Here is a 24,492-nt window from a genome sequence, read left to right as displayed (position 1 = left end):
TCATCACAACATGCCCTCCCACCTATATTTGTATCACCAGCAAATTTGGATACAATACACTCTGTCCCCTCCTCCAAGTCATTAATATAGATTGTAAATAATTGAGGCCTTAGAGCTGAACCTTGTGGCGCTCCACTAGTTACGTTTTTCCAAACTGAAAAAGACCCATTAATCCCAATTCTCTGTCATCTGTGTGTTAACCAATCCTCAATCCATGCTAATACATTACCCCCAATACCATGAGCTCTTATCTTGTGCAATGACCTTTTATGTGGCAGCTTATTGAATGCCTTCTGGAAATCCAAATGCACTACGTACATCAGTCTCCCTTTCACAACTCTGCTTGTTATATCCTTAAAGAACTCTATCTAATTTGTCAAACACGATTTCCCTTTCACAAAACCACATTGGCATTTCATAAATACATATGGTTCAAACAAAAGTTCATGCATGGACTTTAAAGATTCTCCAGCTCTCTGTTCACCTGCCATCCACCTTGTGGATATTTTCTAAATGCATATTCACTTTAATTTTACTCCCTCTGATAGATACCTGTGCGTTTAATTCTGTCTGGATTGTTTAAGGTCAGTTTCTCCATGGACTATGTGTCAATATGTTGATGATTTAAAATGTTGCCTCATACTGACCACATGATTCACTTCATGTTGTCCTGTTTGAGCAGCTGAGCATGTCTGGGGTCTTAGTCTTCAGTGCAGGTTCACCGTGCATTTCTGCATGTTTATTACACCACAATAACATATCACATCTGCACACTCACAGCGGTATCTCAGTATCATGCCCCATGGACCACCTGACACAAGTCACTCTTGGGCTTTCAGGTAATCCTGCCAAAAGATGGGGGGGGGCGGGGGTGGTGGAGAAAAGAGTTGGCGGGGGCCCTCTGTCTGAAGATCTTGATTTAACTCCCCCCTGCAAGTTCCAATACCTCAGGTAGTAGCCAGACTATCAAATTCAGGTTTTTAAAAAAGTTCAAAGGGAAGAATACAAGTATCTCCGAGAGAAAGCTATCAATTTACGAGTCTCGTTTACATGTTCCTGACTTTCACTAGAATGGATATGGATACCAGATTGATCTATTCTATTGAACTATACCCAGGGTGAGTTATTCCAATTCCCATTTGGTGTTGTGATTTTCTTTATCTTTTATTCTAGCTGGGACATCCCATTAATTACCATTCTATCTCATTCGGAAGCCCTGGAGAAACTTTACTGTCCAATTCAATATTCACATAATATACTATTTGTAGAGCAGAGACACAAGTATTTGCAATTAGTTTGGAGATAACTCCCATATCTCTCCTCCTCAAGCACTTTGTCTTGAAAGATGACAATTGGCATGAAACCAAATCTTTAAAAGGCAAAGTCTTTAGTTCAATCCGTCACCATGTTGTCAGTGGAGAGGGTTAACTCCTCTGCTTGTTTTCAAAGGGGTTGGAGCAAACATTCTCAAATTGTGCACAATTATGTTGACTCTACGGAACTTTTCCTTTCAGGTCAAAGACGAACCAAATACCATCTTAAACTTTGCGTTTCCAATTCTGTTTTTTTTTCAGCTTTGCCCCATATTACTTTTTTTTCATTCTCCTTCAGGCACCTTTCCAAATGACTAATAAAACTGAAGAAAAATAAAACAAACAAAATCAGCTTTCACAGGTAAACTTCAACCTCCTTCGATCAAAGAGTTAAAGAGGATGGAGCTTCCCACAACTTGTGATCTCTGAAACATAACTTCAAGGCTGAAGCTGATCTTTGGGGAATCCAATTTTTCGGTGCCTTTGACAATTCTACAAGTCAATTGTAATTCATACTTAAAGGTTTACTTTCACACAGTATTTATAACATTTCACTTGTCTCAGCACAGAAGCTGGCAGCATTTTAGATTAAATACCAGATGAACTTTCTCTTGTAACTGGCATATGGAGAAGATCATCTTCACTGTAGATCTGCCAGCACAGAAACCGCACTGTGCTTCTGGATACACTCAGTCTGCAAGTAGATAAAGTCTTTTAAGCATGACCCCAGCGAAGGTCATCCCTGTGATGCTGAGGAGTGAGATGGCCCTGTAGTTGTTGCAATTTTTTTCGCCATAATTGTTTTTACATAATATGCTGTCTTTTGAATCATGCATGTCCTGTGGAATTGAGGTCATGAAGGTGTGGCAGATGGGACTTTCCGTGCTTGAGCAGTTCAGCTGGAATTCCATCCTAGCCAGGAGCCTTTCTGCTTCCTAAACAATCAATGGACTTTTCGAGTTCAACTGATGAGGGGTTTCGCATCCAACTCGCCCATGACAAGAAGCTGCTGAAGAGAGTCAAACAGAGACTGGGTGTCTGTCTCATGGGAGTACAGCTCACGATAGTGCTCAACTCACAGGACTTCTGTCAGTGAGTACTTCACCATCTGCCAATTTCATGGAGTCAACCCCAAACGCCCTCTTGATCCCATCATACATAGCATAGAGATTCCACAGGCAGTTTGGATTTCTTGCTGTAGGCTGATCCAGTGTTTATTTACACAGTATCTCCCTCTCTTTTGCACAACCATCTTGGCTACGTTCAAGTTATGCAGTGCTCTAACTGTTGGGTTTATGTTGTGCATCAGGTGGACTTTGCTTTTTGCTTCAATGGCAGTTGTCACCTCTGCTGATTAGTTCTCAAACTAGTCTTTGATGTGGGTTCCACCTTTATCAAATGTTGCTGCTGCTGTGTCAGAAATGATTGAACTCAGCGACTTCCAAGCTTCATCAATATCAATGTTGATCGATGAAGCTTTTATTGATGTGCCTGTAAAATATTTTACTATTCTGTTTCACGTTCCTTTAAAATTTAATTTCAAAAAGGAGGCATCGCTATGACGAATGTGGCAATCGGTAAGAATTGTAAGCAAGGATTAATCAGCACTTTCTAATTGGTGATGGTAATCAGTAGAATCTCTCAGACGCAGAATTGTAGATTTCGCATCAACAATCAATTTAGGACTCAAGTAAAAGTTCCTGATTTTATTGCAAACTAATTCCTGGTGAGAATTCTTGAATTAAGCAGAAAGATTGTACATGGCACTTTTAAAAAGAGATATTGTGACATCTCCAGAATATTAAACTGCAGTCAGTTATAGGGTTGTTAACATCAGCAGAAACAACCCAAATATTGTCAGATTATCAGTCCTGGGTGTGATTAACAGCAGCAATAACAGCAGAATCCAATCACTGCAGTCACTTGTGAACCCGCTCGTGTCTCAACAGGTGTTGTGACTGAGTGAATCCCGCCCCACACAAGGAGCAGGTGAACGGTCTGTCCCCGGTGTGAACTCGCTGATGTGTCAGCAGTTGGGAAGACCAAGAGAATCCCTTCCCGCACATGGAGCAGGTGAACGGCTTCGCCCCAGTGTGAGTGCGTTGGTGTTCAAGGAGGTCGGTTGACTGCCGGAAGCTCTTTCCACAGGAAGTACAGCTGAATGGATTCTCCTTCGTGTGCATTCGGTGGTGTGACTGGAGGGCAAATACCTCAGTGAATCCCTTTCCACACACGAAACAAGTGAATGGTCTCCCACCCGTGTGAATTCGCTGGTGTTCAGTGAGGATGGATGAAGACTTGAACCTCTCGCCACAGGTTGTGCAACTGAATGGCTTCTTCTCGGTGTGAACTCGCTGGTGTGACCGAAGGCCAGATGACCGAGTGAATCCCTTCCCACACACGGAACAGCTGAACGGCCTCTCCCCAGTGTGAATGCGTCGATGGATTTCCAACCGGGATGAAGAATTGAATCCTTTGCCACAGTCTTCGCATTTCCATGGTTTCTCCATGATGCCAGTGTGTTTATCTCTCTCCTGGTTGGACAATCAGTTGAAGCTCATCCACGCACAGAACATGTGTCCGTTTTCTCCTCACTGTGAATGGTGTGATTTTTTTTTCAGGTTGTGTAATTGGTTAAAGCTCATTCCACAGTCAGTTGAATGGAACGCTCGGGTGTGTGTGTCTCGGTGCTTTTCCAGTCACACTGATGTTTGAAATCTTTTCCCACAGACAGAACAATCATTTCTCTTTCCACATTCAAAGATGAGTCAAGTGACTCTGTCAGATCATGCTGCGATGTTCAGTTTGAGTTCCTGTTTTTAAATCCACCCGTTCTAATACCCTGGAAAAGGAGTACACAAAACTCATCACTGTAAATACAGGATAGAAATTCTGAGCAGAAAATTCTAATTTCTATGAAAGCTGTTTTCCCCACTTGTTCCTGCAAAATAGTAAATCCTCATCGCGCACGCTCTCCCTCCTCCCCACGCTGGAATCCAAATCCCAGAGTGAACAACCATCCCTTAATTTATGGAATTTTCCTGCATTTGAGTCAAATATCCTAGGCCGCATGGTGCTGGGTACTGTTTGTTCCCTGAATTGGACCCCTCCCGTTGCGCGGAACCTTGTCCCCTAAGGTTACTGTGTTCCAACAGCTCTGTCAGCACCCCACCCAACACACCCCCCACCCCCCCCCCCAACCATCTCCCCACCGACCCACATGGGCTCCCGTGGCAGGATGTCCTTTAATTTTCTCCATGAGAGTTAGTCAGCCTGCCAAACCCATCACAACATGGCGACCATTTCTTTTCCTCAACTCCCAGTTTTCTCTTTCCCTCCTCTACTCTGGCTCGGTTGAGCTCTCAAGCCCCTCTGTGCAGAGTGAAAATATCATCAATGAATCAATCGTTTTCTCTCCTGCTCACTGGGACCCTGAAGCCCCGCCCACTCCCTATTGCGTCACCAAGATGGCGGCGCATAAAGCAAAATGTCCCCCAGCTGCAAAACGCGGGACCTGCAGGTTCTTATTGGGGGTTTAGGGCCTCCAGCGGGTGTTTCTGAATCCTCCCCGCCCACCTCCCAGGGTTTCCTTCCTTCCCACGGATCAGATTCCTCATTGGTTTGAGCCCAAAGTGTAACCTCTTATTTATTGTCCCCCCTCCCCTCCCCCATCCTCTGATGTGAACCACCCTCCACTCGCTGACCCAGGATGGCGGCCGTTAACCTGGGTCTGTTCCCGGGAGGGAGAAGCCCCGCAGCTGGTGTTTACGAAGCCTCCCATCCCACTGCCTCCCGCCCTCATGACCCGCCCGGCAGCAATTTACCGGCTGAGGATTTCCACACAACCGACTCAAAGTCGTCCGCCATCAGCCGCACTGCGCATGCTCCAGCTCACAATGCACCGCCGATTGACGTCACCTCTGGTCCAATAGGAAGAGGGGGCGGGGCCGGAGGACCGAACGGGCAGAGGCTGGTCCTCCGACCAATCGGAACGAACGAGGGGGCGAAGCTGAGCCCGGATCTCCCTCATTGGCTGAAACTCTGCGTCATTTTGGAAGCTGATTTGTCTCCAACTCCAGGAGAAACCTGGACCTCTCTGTTTGTGGCTTTAAACAGATGAAACCCTGTGGCTGTGGAGCAAACATTTCAACATTTGTTAGTGAAATGGATTCATTCAGGACAGGCAGCAGGGATGATTTGAAGGAATAACAGTGTAGTGAGAAAGGAAATTCAGTGCCAGGATTGGGGAACTGGGACTTGTAATTTGCAACTTGTAACAAGTAACCCTGGATCTTGAAGAGCAATTGCAGGTTCAGGAGAGGGAAATGGTGGAGTGGGACCATAAAAAAAAATTTGGATTACAACAACCCCAGACTCAGCACTTGTTCAGCGTGGAGGCCCGGATTTCCACAATCCCAGAGCTCCAGCTTCACACCTGGATCTGGAGCTGGATCAAGAATCCAAGATCAGGAGACTCCGGGAACGGAAGTTTCAGCAAGAGGGTGGGTCAGGGACAGGGAGAGGCTGCAAGCCAGGCTTTGAGGCCTCCTCGCCTGGGTGTTTATGAAGCCTCTCCACCCACTCTGCCACTTCCATTCCCCTTCTACACTCGGCCGCTTCTCTCCACCTCCCAAACAAAAACAGAATTACCTGGAAAAACTCAGCAGGTCTGGCAGCATCAGCGGAGAAGAAAAAAGTTGACGTTTCGAGTCCTCATGACCCTTCAACAGAACTGATTTTTCTTTACAAGGAGAGGGGTGAAATATAAGCTGGTTTAAGGTGGGGGTGGGGGAGAGAAGTGTGGGGGGAGTGTGGTTGTAGGGACAAACAAGCAGTGATAGAAGCAGATCATCAAAAGATGTCACAGACAAAAGAACAAAAGAACACATAGGTGTTGAAGGTGATATTATCTAAACGAATGTGCTAATTAAGAATGGATGGTAGGGCACTCAAGGTATAGCTCTAGTAGGGGTGGGGGAGCATAAAAGATTTAAAAATAATGGAAATAGGTGGGAAAAGAAAAACCTATATAAATTATTGGGGAAAAAAACACAAGGAAGGTTTTTTTTTGTTTTTTTTTCCAATAATTTATATAGATTTTTCTTTTCCCACCTATTTCCATTATTTTTAAATCTTTTATGCTCCTCCACCCCCACTAGAGCTGTAACTTGAGTGCCCTACCATTCATTCTTAATTAGCACATTCATTTAGATAATATCACCAGCTTCAATACCTGTGTTCTTTTGTTCTTTTGTCTGTGTCATCTTTTGATGATCTGCTCCTATCACTGCTTGATGTCCCTACAATAACACCCCCACTCCACTTCTCTCTCCCCCACCCCCCTCCCACCCCCCCCGCCCCACCACCTTAAACCAGCCTATATTTCCCTCTCCTTGTAAAGAAAAATCAGTTCTGTTGAAAGGTCATGAGGACTCGAAACGTCAACTCTTTTCTTCTCCGCCGATGCTGCCAGACCTGCTGAGTTTTTCCAGGTAATTCTGTTTTTGTTTTGGATTTCCAGCATCCGCAGTTTTTTGTTTTTATCTCTCTACCTCCCTGCAGCTCCAGCAGCCACATACTGGGCATGCGCCAGTCGGGACCAGTACTGTGCATGCTTCAGTATGAGAGTGCACTGAGCACGCTCCATTCACAATCCACCAATTCGCCTGCATAAGGGGCTACTGCCGTGAAGGTAGGGCACATTCCGCCCCACCCCATTGTTAAATTTCAAACAACGTTTGGCAGTTAACTGTCAGTCACCATCAATTGGTCCATTCTCCATGGCAATGCCTCCACCAATCAATAGATAAGCGAACACTGGATAATAGTCCCATCATTGAAAGGCAAAATTGTTGACTGGTAGTTGATATTTTGTGATCCAATTACAATTATGGCCAAGATATAAAACCATCAGATCAATTGATACAGCAACCAAAGTGCACAGGCCCTCAATCATATTTTTGCCCTGGGAGTAATTAACAGCAGAACAAAGCCCTACAGTCGGATGTAACCTCACTGGAGTTTCAGCAGCTGGGGTGAACATGTGATTCCACATCCCCAGCACCCCAACCCAACACACAGAACATTTAAATTTTGTCTTGCCAGTACGAATGCACCATTTGTGGTTAAACACCTTGAACATTATGGCTGCAGTGTTAACAAGTGAGGAAACTAAGTAAATCCCTTGGTATCCAAATGGTCTCCATCAGGTGTAACTGTGTCACTGTGTCAGTAAATGGGATGATCCTTTGCACTTTCAACTGGCGAACAATCTTTCACCAATGAGTGCAATTTACCAATGAGTTTCCGGATCAGAAGGGAATCTGAAATCCTTTTGGTAACGAGTTCCACATTCTCAGCATCTTTAATTAAAGAATTGCAAAATGCTGCAGATTCTGGATATCTGAAATAAAACAGAAAATGATAGAAATACTCAGTAGATCTGATAGTGTCTCAGAGAGAGAGAAACACAGTTTACAGTACAGGTCTGTGGCCTTTTGTCAGAACTACAGAGCACCAGAGCAAAGATGTTAATTCCTTCTCAATCCACAGATGCTGCCAGATATGCTGAGTATTTTAAGGATTTTCTGTTATCACCATTGGTTCAATAAGTCTCCTGAACTACACATTATATTTATTAGTGACTAACTTATTTTTTGTTTGGTCGTACAGAACTTGAGTATTGCTGAAAAAAGGAGACATTTTGTCAAAGCTTTTCGTCCTGCACTCAACAGGACAATTCGCAAAAATGCAACAAAAAGGAAAACAACACCTTTATACTGTACAAAAAGAGAGTGCTGATCAGCTGGTAAGTGCAGTCTGATCGGTAGAGGCGTTGCCCTGGAAACTGCACCAATTGATGGTGGCTGACAGTTAACTGCCAACCACCAACCATTGTTTGAAATTTAAACCAGGCAGCTTGACTCTGATTGGTCAAGACCTTGTCCTGGGGATTGAAGCAGCAAAAGGCTGTCACTTATTTTGTTTAGGTGAAATAGGCATAATGTGTGCACATGTTCTTTCTGTCTGCAAAGAACTGTGTATTAATATACGTAACTTCCAGTACATGCAAATGCACCATACTGTGAGCCCAACTGACAATCTTAAATTAATTGTCAGCATAATTCTCAGCCCACTGAAGATTATTTAGCAAATGTTGTCCAATAATGGAATCAAATCTCATGTCAGACCCTGTGTTTTGAATCTTTTGAGGAAAATGTACCTGGGCTAATTAGCAAATTTGCAGACGACACCAAGGTTGGAGGAGTTGCAGATAGTGAAGAGGATTGTCAAAGGATACAACGGGATATAGATCGGTTGGAAACTTGGGCGGAGAAATGACAGATGGGGCTTAATCCGGACAAATGTGAGGTAATGCATTTTGGAAGGTTTATTCAGGCAGGAATTACACAGTAAATGGGAGAACCCTTAAGTGCATCGACGGGCAGAGGGATCTGGGTGTACAGGTCCACAGGTCACTGAAAGTGGCAACGCAGGTGGATAAGGTAGTCAGGAAGGCATTTGGCATGCTTGCCTTCATCGGCAGGGGTATTGAGTATAAAAGCTGGGAAGTCATGCTGCAGCTGTATAGAACCTTGGTTAGGCCACACTTGGAATATTGCGTGCAATTCTGGTCACTACGTTACCAGAAGGATATGGAGGTGTTGGAGAGAGTGCAGAGGAGGTTTACCAGGATGCTGCCTGGTCTGGAGGTTATTAGCTATGAGGAGAGGTTGGAGAAACTCGGATTGTTCTCACTAGAGTGACGGAGATTGAGGGGGGACTTGATAGAAGTTTACAAAATTATGGGTGGCATGGACAGAGTAGATAGTCAGAAGCTTTTTCCCAGGGTGGAAAAGTCAATTACTAGGGGACATAGATTTAAGCTGAGAGGAGAAAACTATAGAGGAGTTGTGCGGGGCAAGTTTTTTACACAGAGGGTAGTGAGTGTCTGGAATTCGCTGCCAGAGGAGGTGGTGGAAGCAGGTATGATAGTGGGGTTTAAGAGGCAGCTTGACAAATACATGAATTGGATGGGAATAGAGGGATACGGACCCCGGAAGGGCAAAATGTTTTAGCTAACGGACAATATGATCGGCGCAGGCTTGGAGGGCCGAAGGGCCTGTTCCTGTGCTGTACTTTTCTTTTCTTTCTCTTTTCTTTCTTGCAAACACATGCTTGTTGGGCATGGTTCGTACTTTGCCATTACGAACAGCGTAAGGAACATGCTATTTGATATGATACGAATGGCCCACATATCTACCTTCACTCTGGCGCTGAAATTCATATACCACATTATTGATTTGTGTAATAGGCAGGCTGCCTTTTTGGCTTGACAGCAGCAACTTAGGAATGTCAACATGGCAGCCTGAACCAAGTGATCTTGCTGTTTCCAGAGAATGTTTAGAGTTGTTGCCTGTTTAGCAATTGCCTTTCCAAAGAGAGCAAATCAATGCTGTTGAGCTAATCTCACAAGAGTTCGATATTATGCAGGAAATACCAGTTTATCCAAGACCCCAATTTCTTACAGGATGTATTGGTAACATTCCCAGTATCGCTAAACACAAAACCCGATCTGGTAATCACTTTCAGCACTGGGCTTAGTGTGTATCCTGTACCATCTCTCTCACCTTCGATATGTGAATCAATCACCACACCTGCAAACCTGAAAGAAATTTAAATCCTCACAGCAAATTTAACAGGAGCCACAGGATGATGAGACTCTGCTAAACTGTTAGTGTGCTCCTGGGATGCTCTGTATTTAACAGGAGCCTGTTAAATTTATTTAAATGTATTTATTAAATGGCTGCAGTAATAAACTCCATCTGAATAGTCTTGCACTTCGGTCTCGAAATTTGTCCAGATACTTTAAAGGATTTTGGTCTGTATAAACAATTGTTTCGGGTGAATTGCTTGCAACATAAATTTCAAAATGCTGCAACGCTAACACCAGACTCAAAGTCTGCTTTTCGATCATTGAGTATCTTCTCAGTTGTACATTCAACTCGCGTGAAAAAAAAACCCCATCAGTTTTTCAATTCCAGTGTCGTAATCTTGTAACAGTACAGCCCCAATGCCTATATCACTTGCATCAATAGCCAACTTAAATTGTTTGGAGTAATTGGCTACTGCCAAAACTGGTGTCAAACTGTCAAATGCCTTCTGACACTCCTGTGTCCATTGAAACCTCTTGTTCTTTTTTAATAGCTCAGTCAATGGAGCAACCACACGGCTAAAATTTGGTTCAAATTTCCAATAAAACTCACGCACGCCCAGAAATCTCCAAACTTCTTGTTTTGTTGTAGGCATGGGGAAATCCAAGATAGCCTTGACTTTCACATCGCCTAGAGCCAGCTTACCATGTCCAACGGTATGGCCGAGATATACAACTTCCGCTTTTTCCAATTCACTTTTAGCCATATTCACCATCAAATTAGCTTCTTGCAGTCTTCCAGGTGTTGTAAATGCTCCTCCCATGTCTGACTGAAAACTATCAAGTCATCAATATACACCGCACAATTGCTGACCTGTAATTACTTTGTTTGTCAGACTTTGAAATGTTGCAGGTGCATTTTTCATTCCAAACGGCACAATTTTAAACTGATATAGTCCATCTGGCATCACAAAAGCCAATAACTCCTTTGCTCTCTCCGATAACTGTACTTGCCAATATCCTTTTAGCAAGTCCATCTTTGTGATAAATTTTGATTGTCCCACTTTCTCAATGCAATCTTCAAACTGTGGTCTAGGACATGGATCCACTTTTGTCACTGCATTCACCTTTCGATAGTTCACACAGTGTTTGTGGTCCATCTCGTTTCAGTAGTAGCATAATAGGTGAACTCCAGTTACTGCAACTAGACCCGATGATATCATTTTGAAGCATGAATTCAATTTCTTTCTGTACTTGTGATAACTTTGCCATATTTAATCTATAAGGATGTTGCCTGAGCAAAGATGAAACTTCTACACATACATCATGTATAGCTAAATTTGTCCTTGCCAGCTTATTTCCACAAACAGATTTGTGTGACTGCAATAGTTTCTCCAAATCACTTTGACACTTGTCTGGAAGGTAACTCAACATTATATTTAAATTTTCAACTACCCCCTCATTATCCAATTTGACTGGATGAAAATAAATTTCAGAATCCTGCATTTCTACCTCTTTCTCATTATCTACTACCACTAACACCTCCTTTTGGTCCTCTTCTCTGTCAAAGTACTGTTTAAGCATATTTACATGGCACATTCTCGACTTCTTTCTTCTATCTGGAGTATTTATTAAATAATTTACTTCACTCAGTTTCTTTTCAATCCTGTAAGGCCCACTAAATATTGCCTTTAACGAGTCACCCAGTACCGGTAACAGAACTAACACTTTCTCCCCAGCAACAAAACTACAAGCTGTAGCTTTCCTGTCTGCCTTAATTTTCATTTCTTGCTGTGATATTTTTAAATGTTCCTGAGCCAACTCACATGCTCTGTCCAATCTCTCTCTGAAGTTTGATACATAATCCAGGAGAGTAGTTTCTGAATTTTGACCCACCAATTTCTCATGAATCAATTTCAGTGGCCCTCTTACCTCATGACCATAAACCAGTCCAAAGGGACTAAAACCCAGTTGATGCATTAGGAGCATCCCTAAAAGCAAATAACAAGAATGGAATTCCCCAATCCCAATTCTGTGGATAATCCTGACTATAAGCCCTCATCATAGTTTTTAGAGTTTGATACCATCTTTCCAAAGCCCATTGTGACTCAGGATGATAAGCTGTTGACTTAAATTATTTTATCCCCAAACTGTTCATTACTTCCTTAAACAGCTGTGACGTGAAATTTGAACCCTGATTCTGATTGTGTTTCCTTAGGTAAAGCATATTTTGTAAAAAAAAATTAGTTAACTCTTCCATAATTTTCTTTGTTGTAATATTCCTCAAAGGTATTGCTTCAGGAAACTTGGTAGACATATCCATTATTGTCAGTAAGTACTGATTTCCACTTTTAGTCTCAGGGAGGGGTCCTGCACAATCAATCATGACCCGAGTAAAAGGTTCTTCAAATGCTGGAATGGAAATTAAAGGTGCCGGCTTAATCACTGCTTGTGGTTTCCCTATCACCTGACAGGTGTGACATGTTCTACAGTATTTGACTGCATCCCTATGCAATCTAGGCCCAAAAAAAGTTTCTGGATCTTTGCCTGTGTCTTTCTAATTCCTAAATCTCTCCCTGTTGGAATTTCATGAGCTATCCTCTGCATCTCATTTCTATATCCAAATAGTAATACAGTCTAATGCACCTCCTCCAGCTTCCTTTTGCTGAAGCATGATAAGGCTTCCATTTTCTCATTAAAATATTATCTTAAGGTAATAACATTCTGGTATACATTTTGCCTGTTTCTGAGAAAGCTGCCTGATATAAATGTTTTATTTGTGAATCTCCACTAACTGCCTTGAGTTAAACACTTCAGCTGCATTATCTTCCGGTCTTTCTTGCTGAACAACGTTATCAAACACAGTGCCAGCTAACTGGACTTCCACACCTTCTCTCTGCCCTCGAACTTCCTGTTCTCCTTAGCACACAATCTGGAAACAATCCAGGATGCTCTCTCTCTGCAGCACTTCTGTTGAAAACACTTCTATAGGCTACTCAACTACCATAGGCATCACCCACATCTGTAATTCAGCTATATCATTACCCAAAATAAATTGGACCCCTGCAATGGGCAATTTTCCCACTACTCCAACAATTGCTTCACCCATTTTCCACTTACTTGTTAATTTACCTTCCACAATGGAATAGGTTCAGCATCTCCATGAACCCCACTTATTATCACCTGTTCCTGCAATACTCCCTCTGAACAACAAATGCTATTATCCCACAACATTAAGGATTGACTAGCCCCTGCTGTCTCTTAAAATTTTAACATCTTTACCTACTCCACCATATACACATGGAAAGACTTTCCCTTCACGTACAAAATCGTTAAATATTTCTGCGACCTGCTACTCAGAACTCTCTTGGGTAAATTGTGAACACATTCCCACTTCTTTACCTATCACTGATTTTTCCTGTTTTACCTGTACACGAACCATTGATTTTTCCTGTGCCTGAACCTCAGAACCACAGTACTTTTATTCCAGAACTTTTCTGCACCCCTATAATTCCAACAAATTTTCCCTGCAATTTCCAAGACACAGATTCCGTATGTCCGACTTTATGACAATGAAAACACCTGAATTTTTGAATGTCACCTCACACACTCAGCACCGTCCTTTTAATTCTGAGAGAAAGCTTCCTGGGAATTCCCACCTACTCTTCTTCCCTGACTACCCACCTTCCTTTCACCTTCCCAGTTTCTTTCCTTCCCTCATTTAAAAGGGTGACAAAAAAATGTTTAGCTCTTTGAAATGACTCACAATCATCAGCTATCTCAGCCACTTGTCTTACTGTTTAAACTCTCTGTTCCTCCACATGAGTTCTCACTACTGAAGGAATCGAATCTTTAAGTTCTTCCAAAAGAATTACCCCCCCTAAGAGCTGAATGTGTCATCTCTATATTTAATGCCCGCATCCACCGGTCAAAATTCCTTTGGTTTATTCTTTCAAACTTTGTTTGAACTGCAAATTAAGTTTGCCCAGCCTATTTTCTCATATTCCTAAATTTCTGCCTGTATGCTGCAGGAACCTACTCATATAAATAGGGTGGTCAACAGGACTTTAAACTAGAAAGTCGGGGGGAAGGGAAGGGTAAAACTCCAAGAAGTATGACTAATGGGAAATAAAGCAGCAGATTAGCATGTGGGGGGTGGATTCAACTGCATGGAAAATTATGAAAAAACTGAAAAGAAAGGAGAGCCCAGGAGAGGCTATTAAAGTCGCCAGAACACGAAATAGGACAGAGTGTTTGGAAAGGTCTAGGAATCTAACTTCAAGCACATCAGATAAAGGGACGACAATGAGAAGGGGATGGGAAATACAGGACTGAAGGTGTTGTATCTGATTGCGTGCAGTAAACGAAATAAGGTAAATGAGCTCGTGGCGCAGATTGAAATTGGCAGGTATGATGTAGTGGGCATTACGGAGACATGGCTGCAAGGGGATCGGGGCTGGGAGCTAAATATCCAAGGATATGCATCCTATCGAAAAGATAGGCAAGTTGGCAGAGGGGGTGGGGTTGCTTTGTTAGTAAGAAATGAAATTAAATCGATAGTAAGAAATGATGTAGGGTCAGATGATGTAGAATCTGTGTGGGTAGAGTTGAGGAACCGCAAAGGTAAAAAAACCATAATGGGAGTTATGTACAGGCCTCCAAACAGTAGTCAGGATGTGGGGCACAATATACACCAGGAGATTGAAAAGGTGTGTAAGAACGGCAAGGTTACAGTGTTCATGGGGGATTTCAATATGCAGGTAGACTGGGAAAATCAGGTTGGTAGTGGGATCGCAAGAAAAGGAATTTGTGGATTATCTACAAGATGGCTGTTTAGAGCAGCTTGTGGTGGAGTCCACTAGGGAATAGGCAATTCTAGATTTAGTGATGTGTAATGAGGCAGATTTGATAAGGGAGCTTAAGGTGAAGGAACCCTTAGGAGGAAGTGACCATAATATGGTAGAATTTACCTTGCAATTTGAGAGGAAAAAGCTGGAATCAGATGTAACGGTATTACAGTTGAATAAAGACAACTACAGAGGCATGAGGGAGGAGTTGGCCAGAATTGACTGGGAAATGAGCCTAGCAGGAAAGACAGTGGAACAGCAATGGCAGGAGTTTCTGGGAGTAATTTGGGAGACACAGCAAAAATTCATCCCTAGGAAGAAGAAGCATACTAAAGGGAGGATGAGGCAACCATGGCTGACAAGGGAAGTCAGGGACAGCATAAAAGTTAAAGAGAAAGCGTACAATGCGGCGAAGAGCAGTGGGAAACCAGGGGATTGGGAAGCCTACAAAGACCAACAGAGGACAACTAAAAAAGAAATAAGGAGGGAGAAGATTAAATATGAGGGTAAACTAGCCAGTTAAATAAAAGAAGATTGCAAGAGTATTTTTAGATATATAAAGGGTAAGAGAGAGGCAAAAGTGGACATTGGGCCGCTGGAAAATGACGCTGGAGAAGTAGTAGTGGGGAACAAAGAAATGGTGGAGGAACTGAATAGGTACTTTGCGTCAGTCTTCACAGTGGAAGACATGAGTAACATCCCCAAAGTTCAAGAGAGTCGGGGGGCAGAGGTGAGTATGGTGGCCATTACCAAGGAGAAGGTGCTAGGAAAACTGAAAGGTCTGAAGGTGGATAAATCAGCTGGACCAGATGGATTACACCCCAGAGTTCTGAAGGAGATAGCTGAAGAGATAGTGGAGGTGTTAGTGGTGATCTTTCAGGAATCACTGGAGACAGGGAGGGTCCCAGAGGACTGGAAAACCGCAAATGTAACCTCCCTGTTTAAGAAGGGAGTGAGGCAAAAGACGGGAAATTACAGTCCGATTAGCCTGACCTCGGTCGTTGGTAAGATTTTAGACTCCAGGATGAGATTTCAGAATACTTGGAAATGCATGGTAAAATAGGGCAAAGTCAGCATGGTTTCATCAAGGGGAGGTCATGCCTGACAAATCTGTTAGAATTCTTTGAGGAGGTAACGAGTAGGTTAGACAAAGGAGAGCCAATGGATGTTATCTACTTGGACTTCCAGAAGGCCTTTGACAAGGTGCCGCAGATGAGGCTGCTCAGTAAGAGCCCATGGTATTAGAGGCAAGTACTAGCATTGATAGAAGATTGGCTGTCTGGCAAGAGGCAGAGAGTGGGGATAAGGGGGTCCTTCTCAGGATGGCAGCCAGTGACTAGTGGAGTTCCGCAGGGGTCAGTGTTGGGACCACAACTTTTCACTTTATACATTAATGATCTGGATGAAGGAACTTAGGGCATCCTGGCTAAGTTTGCAGATGACACAAAGATAGATGGAGGGACAGGTAGTACTGAGGAGACGGGGAGGCTGCAGAAGGATTTGGACAGACTAGGAGAATGGGCAAAGAAGTGGCAGATGGAATACAACGTGGGGAAGTGTGAGGTCATGCACTTTGGTAGGAAGAATAGAAGCATAGACTATTTTCTAAATGGGGAGAGACCTCAGAAATCTGGAGTGCAAAGGGAGTTGGGAGACCTAGCCCAGGGTTCTCTTAAGGTTAACTTGCAGGTTGAGTCAGTAGTTAGGAAGGCAAATGCAATGTTGGCATTTATTTCGAGAGGACTAGAATATAAAAGCAGGGATGTGCTGCTGAGGCTTTATAAGGCTCTGGTCAGACCACATTTAGAATATTGTGAGCAATTTGGGGCCCCGTATCTCAGGAAGGATGTTCTGGCCCTGGAGAGGGTCCAGAGGAGGTTCACGAGAACGATCCCAGGAATGAAAGGCTTAACATATGAGGAACGTTTGAGGATTCTGGGTCTATACTCGATGGAGTTTAGAAGGATGAGCGGGGATCTGATTGAAACTTAGAGAATACTGATAGGCCTGGATAGAGTGGACGTGGGGAAGATGTTTCCTTTAGTAGGAAGACTAGGACCTGAGGGCACAGCCTCATTGTGTGCTCCTCCTGCTTATGTGGGAAGCCGGGAACATGTCCAGTGCCCAGGGCCAGCATGTGTGTGGGAAGTGTCTCCAGCAGCAGCTCCTGGAAGCCCAGGTATCGGAGCTGAAGCAGTAGCTGGGGAAACTGTGGAGCATCCGCGAGGCAAAGAGTATCGTGGACAGCACATATAGAGAGGTGGTTACATCGCAGGCTAAGAGTCCACAGGCAGGAAGGGAATGGGTGACCGTCAGGCAGAGCAAGAGGATGAGGCAGGCAGTGCAGGAATCACCTGTGGCTGTTCCCCTGCAAAACAGATATACCGCCTTGGATACTGTTGAGAGGAATGGCCTCTCAGGGGAAAGCAGCAACAGCCAAATTCATTGCACCATGGTTGGCTCTGCTGCACAGGGGAGGAGTAAAAAGTGTGGGAATGCAGTAGTTATTTGGGATTCAATTGTAAGGGGAATAGATAGACATTACTGTGGCCACAAACGAGACTCCAGGACGGTATGTTGCCTTCCTGGTGCTAGGGTCTAGGATGTCCCAGAGCGGCTACAGGGCATTTTGAAGGGGGAGGGTGAAGAGCCAGTGGTCGTTGTACACATTGGTACAAACGACATACGTAAAAAAGGGGGATGAGGTCTTAAAAGCAGAATATAGGGAGTTAGGAAGTAAGTTGAAAAGTGGGACCTCAAAGGTAGTGATCTCAGGATTACTACCAGTGCCACATGCTGGTCAGAATAGAAATAGCAGGTTATATTGGATGAATACATGGCTGAAGAGATAGTGTGAAGGGGAGGGTTTCAGATTCCTGGGACATTGGGGCCAGTTCTGGGGGAGCTGGGATCAGTACAAACTGGACGGGTTACACCTGGGCAGGACCAGGACTGATGTCCCAGGAGGAACATTTGCTAGAGTGGTTAGGGAGGGTTTAAACTAAGATGGCAGGGGGATGGGAACCTATGCAAGAAGTCAGAGGAAGGGGAATCAAGGACAAGAGCAAAAGACAGAAAGGTGAATTAGAAAAGTGATAGGCAGAGAAATCAGGCCCTCAGTGAAAAATAGTGGGAATGGGACAAGTAATGTTAAAAAGACAAGCCTTAAGGCTTTATGCCTTAACGCGAGGAGCATTCACAATAAAGTGGATGAATTAACTGCGCAAATAGATGTAAACAGGTATGATATAGTCTGGATTGCAGAGACATAGCTGAAGGGGTGGGAACTGAAATCCAGGGGTATTCAGTGTTTAAATAGGAAAAGGCATTGCAGTTAGTTGCATTGCTGGCTAAAGAGGAATAGTGAGGAAAGATATTAGCTCCGATGATGTGGAATCTGTATGGGTAGAGCTGAGAAACACCAAGGGGCAAAAAACTTTAGTGGGGGTTGTATACAGACCCCCAAATTGTAGTGGTGACATTGGGAACGGCTTTAAACAGGAAATTAGAGACATGTGCAATAAAGGAATATCTGTAATTATGGGTGACTTTAATCTGCATATAGATTGGGCAAATCAAATTAGTAACAATGCCATAAAGGAGGAATTCCTGGAGTGTATACAGGATAGTTTTCTGGACCAATACACTGAGGAACCAACTAGAGAACAGGCCATCCTAGACTGGGTATTGTATGTTGAGAAAGGAATAATTGGAAATCTAGTTGTGCGAGGCCCCTTGGGGATGAGCGACCATAATATGATAGAATTCTTCATCAAGTCGGAGAGTCTCATAGTTGATTCTGAGACTAGGGTCCTGAATCTTAATAAAGGAAACTACGATGGTATGAGAAGCGAGTTGGCTATGATGGATTGGGAAACGTTACTTAAAGGGATGACGGTGGATGGGCAATGGCAAACATTTAAAGAGCGCATGGGTGAGCTGCAACAATTGTTTATTCCCATCTGGCGCATAAGTAAAATATGAAAGGTGGCCAAACCACGGCTTACAAGGGAAATTAGAGATAGTATTAGATGCAAGGAAGAAGCATACAAATTGGCCAGAAAAAACAACAGACCTGAGGATTGGGAGCTGTTTAAGATTCAGCAAAGGAGAACCAAGGGATTGATTAAAAAGGGGACAATAGAGTACGAGAGTAAGCTTGCTGGGAACATGTAAACTGACTGTAAAAGTTTCTATAGGTGTGTGAAGAGAAAAGATTGGTGAAGACAAATGTAGGTCCCTTACAGTCAGAAACAGGGGAATTTATAAAGGGGAACAAAGAAATGGCTGACCAACTAAATACATGCTTTGGTTCTGTCTTTACAAAGGAGTACACAAATAATATACCAGAAATATTGGGGAACACAGGGTTTAGTGAGAGGGAGGAACTGAAAGAAATCAGTATTAGTGGAGAAATGGTGTTGGAGAAATTGATGGGATTGAAGGCCGACAAATCCCCAGGGCCTGATGATCTACATCCCAGAGTATGGGAGGTGGCCCTAGAAATAGTGGACGCATTGGTGGTCATCTTCCAAGATTCTATAGACTCTGGAACAGTTCCTACAGATTGGAGGGTAGCTAATGTAACCCCACTATTTAAAAAGGGAGGCAGAGAGAAAACAGGGAATTATAGACCAGTCAGCCTGATGTCAGTAGTGGGGAAAATTCTAGAGGCCATTATAAACGATTTAATAGCTGAGCACTTGGAAAACAGTTCCAGAATCGGACAGAGTCAGCATGGATTTACGAAAGGGAAATCATGCTTGACAAATCTACTGGAATTTTTCGAGGATGAAACTAGTACAGTTGATGAGGGAGAGCCAGTGGATGTGGTTTATTTGGACTTTCAGAAGGCTTTCGGCAAAGTCCCACATATGAGATTTGCCTGTAAAATTAAATTGCATGGGATTCGGGGTAGTGTATTAAGATGGATAGAAAACTGGTTGGCAGACAGGAAAGAAAGAGTAGGAATAAACGGGTCTTTTTCCAAATGGCAGGCAGTGACTAGTGGGGTACCGCAGGGATCGGTGCTATTCACAATATATATTAATGATTTACATGAGGGAACTAAATGTAATATCTCCAAATTTGCACAAAGCTGGGTGGGAGGGTGAGCTGTGAGGAGGATGCAGAGATGCTTCAGTGTGGACAAGCTGAGTGAGTGGGCAAATGCATGGCAGATGCAGTATAATATGGATAAATATGAGGTTATTCACTTTGGTAGCAAAAACAGGAAGGCAGATTATTATCTGAATGGCTATAAATTGAGAGAGGAAAATGTGCAACGAGACCTGGGTGTCCTTGTACACCAGTTGCTGAAGGTAAGCATGCAGGTACAGCAGGCGGTAAAGAAGGCAAATGGTATGTTGGCCTTCATTGCCAGAGGATGCGAGTACAGGAGCGGGGATGTCTTGCTGCAATTCTATATGGCCTTGATGAGACCACACCTGGAATATTGTGTGCACTTTTGGTCTCCTTATCTGAGGAAGGATGTTCTTGCTATTGAGGGAGTGCAGTGAAGGTTTACCAGACTGATTCCTGGGATGGCAGGACTGACATATGAGGAGAGATTGAGTTTGTTAGGATTATATTAGCTGGAGTTCAGAGGAATGAGAGGGAAATCTCATAGAAACCTATAAAATTCTAACAGGACTAGACAGGGTAGATGCAGGAAGGATGTTCCCGATGCTGGGGGAGTCTAGAACCAGGGGTCACAATCTGAGGATACGGGGTAGACCATTTAAGACTGAGGTGAAGAGAAATTTCTTCACCCAGAGAGTGGTGAGCCTGTGGAATTCACTACCACAGAAAGCAGTTGCGGCCAAAACATTGTATGTTTTCAAGAAGGAGTTAGATATAGCTCTTGGGGCGAAGGGATTTGGAGAGAAAGCGGGAGCAGGCTATTGAGTTGGATGATCAGCCATGATCATAATGAATGGCGGAGCAGGCTCAAAGGGCCAAATGGCCTACTCCTGCCCCTATTTTCTATGTTTCTATGTAAAATAGCCTTTTTTTTTAACCACATCATAGTTCACCAACATTTCTTCTGACAGTGAAGCATAAACCTCACGTGCTCTACCTACCAGCCCTGGATTGTAACTGCAACGTCCAATTCTCCTTTGCCATTTCATCTGTTCAGCTATCTTCTCAAATGAAATAAAGAATGCTTCAACATCTCTTTCCTCAAACTTTGGAAGAGCTTGTACAAATTTAAACATCTCCCCACTTGGTTTCAGGTGAAAAATTTTTTCATCATCAGAACTTTCCTCAGAATCTGAGATCCATTTTTTTTTAACTTCCAGCTTTCTCGTTCCTTCTCTCTCTACCTTGCCTCTCTTTCTTGATCTTTCTCTCTTGCTCGGAATTCCAGTTCCAGCTTCCTTTGTTTCTCCTGCCTTTCTGCTTGCTCCCTTTAAAATGCCCTTTCTCTCTCCTTTTCTTTTTCTTTCTCTGCTCTTTCTTTCTCTTCCGCCTCTAGCTCAAGTTTTTTTTCATTCCCTTTGCTTGTTCAAGGTCAAGTCTCTTCATTTCTAACCAAAGTATCACTAGTGTCAGGTATCATTTCCAACTTTAAATGCTGTGTTATACCTTCAATTATGTCTGCTTTCTTTGACCCTGCAGGTAATCCTAATTGTAACTTCTCCGCCATTAACTTAACTTTAGTTACCTTTTGCAAACCAGCCAAAGTTATAACTTCAGCTCCCAGACAACTCTGAGCCACACTGCAGTCACAGCACATCAAAAAAAACCTCACACCAACTCCTGAATTCAAAGTGCTTCTCGTACTCATAACCTTAAAGTTCATCAACTGCAAACCAATCAAGGAATTTCAAATATATCCCGCAACGAACCCCCGACTTTGTTTCACTAAAGTCTTTGGGCTTTACCTCTCTAATACTAACAATCTCTCATAGTACTAATTTTACCAGATATCGTTGGGAAAAATAAACACACAGTTTCTTAACTTCCTCTAGCTAGGTGAAATATTTCACCCGTCCTTTGAAATCAACCTGGTCTGGGTTTATTTAAAAATGCAAATGTTCTCTTTACACCTATATTGATCTACTTAACATTCAAACCTAGCCTATCTTGTTCAATCAAAGCCTTCAGACCAGCTGTCTTTAATTTAATTAAGAAACACGCACACACACACCACTTTTACTCTTCTTTATAATAAATTTCAATAATATTATGAAAATTATTATATCTTCCTGACAATAGACAAACAAATTCAGCAGGTAAGTGGTGAACATGATATTAAAAGGGAATATTGAATTAAAATTATATTAAAATTACAGACCAATACACTATTCCTGTGATACAGGCTCTGAAGTACATATAAGTTTCATCATTCAAGTATTTAATTGAGGACCATTACCATATAAGGAATTACTCTGTATGATTGCAGAGCTGTTAATAAAGTCAGGAAAAGACAATCTGTTGTTGTGAGCTTGATTATCTGGTGTCTGAAACCACAAGATTCAATATTTAGAGTCAATGAGATGAACAAGGAAACACATCACAGTTCAATATTCCAGCTCGATATTCACAGGAGAAAGTCAGTTATCTAACACCTCAAGTGGACAGAACAGAGAAAGATCCAACTGTAAGAAACCCTCCAATCATTTGTAAATATCTTTCAAATGTTGACAGGTTCCAACTATCAGTTTCCATTACGTTGAAGTCAATGGAAGGTGAGAGAGTGCGGCTATAAATGTTCCATGTAGAAATGCAAGTTGTTGTTGTCATTGCCTTAAAATAGTAAACTCAGGAATGTCACACAACCATTTTAAATCCTCGTACCATAATAATCAGTCATTTTCAGATTGGAAACTTAAACCTGCCATTTCACTTTCAGTCAGGAACAGATCACAGTTTTACACCAATCTTTGATTTGACAGCACGTTTCCAGCATTCACCGTTGTTCTTCCTGACCCTAAACCCAGTTGTAAAGGAGCCTTCTGTTCTGTATCTAGGAGCTCTGAACCATGGAAGAGAGCAGCTGGGACACGTTTCTTACACACCTCAGGATTAACCCACACATTCAATCCTGGATGTGACTAACAGCAGCGCAAATAGAATCCAACTCTGGCAGTCATTTGTGAACTCGCTGGTGTAACAGCAGGTTGGATGACTGTGTGAACCCCTTCCCACATACAGAGCAGATGAATGGCCTCTCTCCAGTGTGAACTAGCTGGTGTCTCAGCAGGTGGGATAACCGAGTGAATCCCTTCCCACACTTGGAGCAGGTGAATGGCCTCACCCCAGTATGAACCTGCTGGTGCTTCAGTAGGTGGGATGACTGAGTGAATCTCTTCCCACACACAGAGCAGGTGAATGGCCTCTCGCCAGTGTGAACTCGCTGGTGTATCAGCAGGTTCGATGACTGTGTGAATCCCTTCCCACACACGGAGCAGGTGAACGGCCTCTCTCCAGCGTGAACTCGCTGGTGCATCAGAAGCTGGTATGACAGAGTGAATCCCTTACCACACTCAAAGCAGGTGAATGGCCTCTCCCCAGTGTGAACTTGCTGGTGAGTCAGAAGGTTGGATGACTGAGTGAATCCCTTCCCACACTCGGAGCAGATAAATGGCTTCTCCCCAGTATGAACTCGCTGGTGTGTCAGAAGGTGGTGTGACTGAGTGAATCCCTTCCCACACTCGGAGCAGATAAATGGCCTCTCCCCAGCGTGAACTCGCTGATGCGTCAGAAGGTGGGATAACTGAGCGAATCCGTTCCCACAGTCAGAGCAGGTGTACGGCCTCTCCCCAGTGTGAACTCGCTGGTGTGTCAGAAGGTTGTGTGAATGAATGAATCCTTTCCCGCAGTCAGAGCAGGTGAACGGCCTCTCCCCTGTGTGAACTCGCTGGTGCCTCAGAAGGTGGTGTGACTGAACGAATTCCTTCCCGCAGTCAGAGCAGGTGAACAGTCTCTCCCCTGTGTGAACTCGCTGGTGTACTCGCAGATACTTCTTGCTTTTAAAGCTCTTCTCACAGTCAGAACATTTAAAAGGTTTCTGATCACCGTGTATAAGTTGATGTTCAGTGAGGTGGGATGACTGAGTGAATCCTTTCCCACACACAGAGCAGGTGAATGGCCTCTCCTCAGTGTGAACTTTCTCATGTACCAGTAGGTCAGATGATTCAGCAAATTCCTTCCTACACACAGAACACCTGAACGGCCTCTCCCCAGTGTGAACTTGCTGGTCTGTCAATGCACTGGATAACTGAGTAGGTCCATTCCCACACATGGACTGGGTGAATGGTCTCTCCGCAGTCTGACTGCGTTGATCAGTTCCCAGCTCAAACGGGGAAAAGACTCCCATCCCACGGTCCCCACAATTCCACGGATTCTCCATGGGGTGGGTGTCCTTGTCTCCCTCCAGGTTGGATGATCAGTTGATGCCTCGTCCACATACAGAACACATGGATAGTTTGTCTCCGCTGTGAACAATGCGATGTGTTTTCAGACTGTGTACTTGGTTAAAGCTCTTTCCACAGTCAGTTCACTGGAACATTCCTACTCGGGTGTGTGAATGTCTCAGTGCTTTTCCAGTTACACTGATGTTTGAAATCTTTTCCCACAGTCAAAACAGACAAACATTTCTCCTTCCACATTCAAACAGAATCACAGAATTGTTATGATGCAGAAGGCCATTCGGCCCATCGTGTCTGCACTG

At 43.5% G+C, this 24,492-nt stretch overlaps 1 protein-coding gene across 1 annotated transcript; it reads right to left on the bottom strand.

Moving 5' to 3' along the window:
• Nucleotides 1-296: 296 nt before the first annotated feature.
• On the bottom strand, nt 297-24,492 carry LOC121270338 (zinc finger protein 2 homolog). Its single transcript, XM_041175631.1, has 5 exons — nt 22,921-24,492; nt 22,192-22,279; nt 7,610-7,708; nt 5,696-5,760; nt 297-3,847 (listed from the first exon to the last, which is right to left on the bottom strand). The coding sequence occupies exons 1-5, from the start codon at nt 24,169-24,171 to the stop codon at nt 3,233-3,235; spliced, it is 2,118 nt and encodes a 705-aa protein (XP_041031565.1). The 5' UTR covers nt 24,172-24,492; the 3' UTR covers nt 297-3,232.

The sequence above is a fragment of the Carcharodon carcharias genome, chromosome 27, assembly GCF_017639515.1.
Source record: "Carcharodon carcharias isolate sCarCar2 chromosome 27, sCarCar2.pri, whole genome shotgun sequence".
Lineage (NCBI taxonomy): Eukaryota > Metazoa > Chordata > Chondrichthyes > Lamniformes > Lamnidae > Carcharodon > Carcharodon carcharias.
Note: the sequence above shows the minus strand (reverse complement) of the source record. Positions and strands in the feature narration are given on the sequence as shown.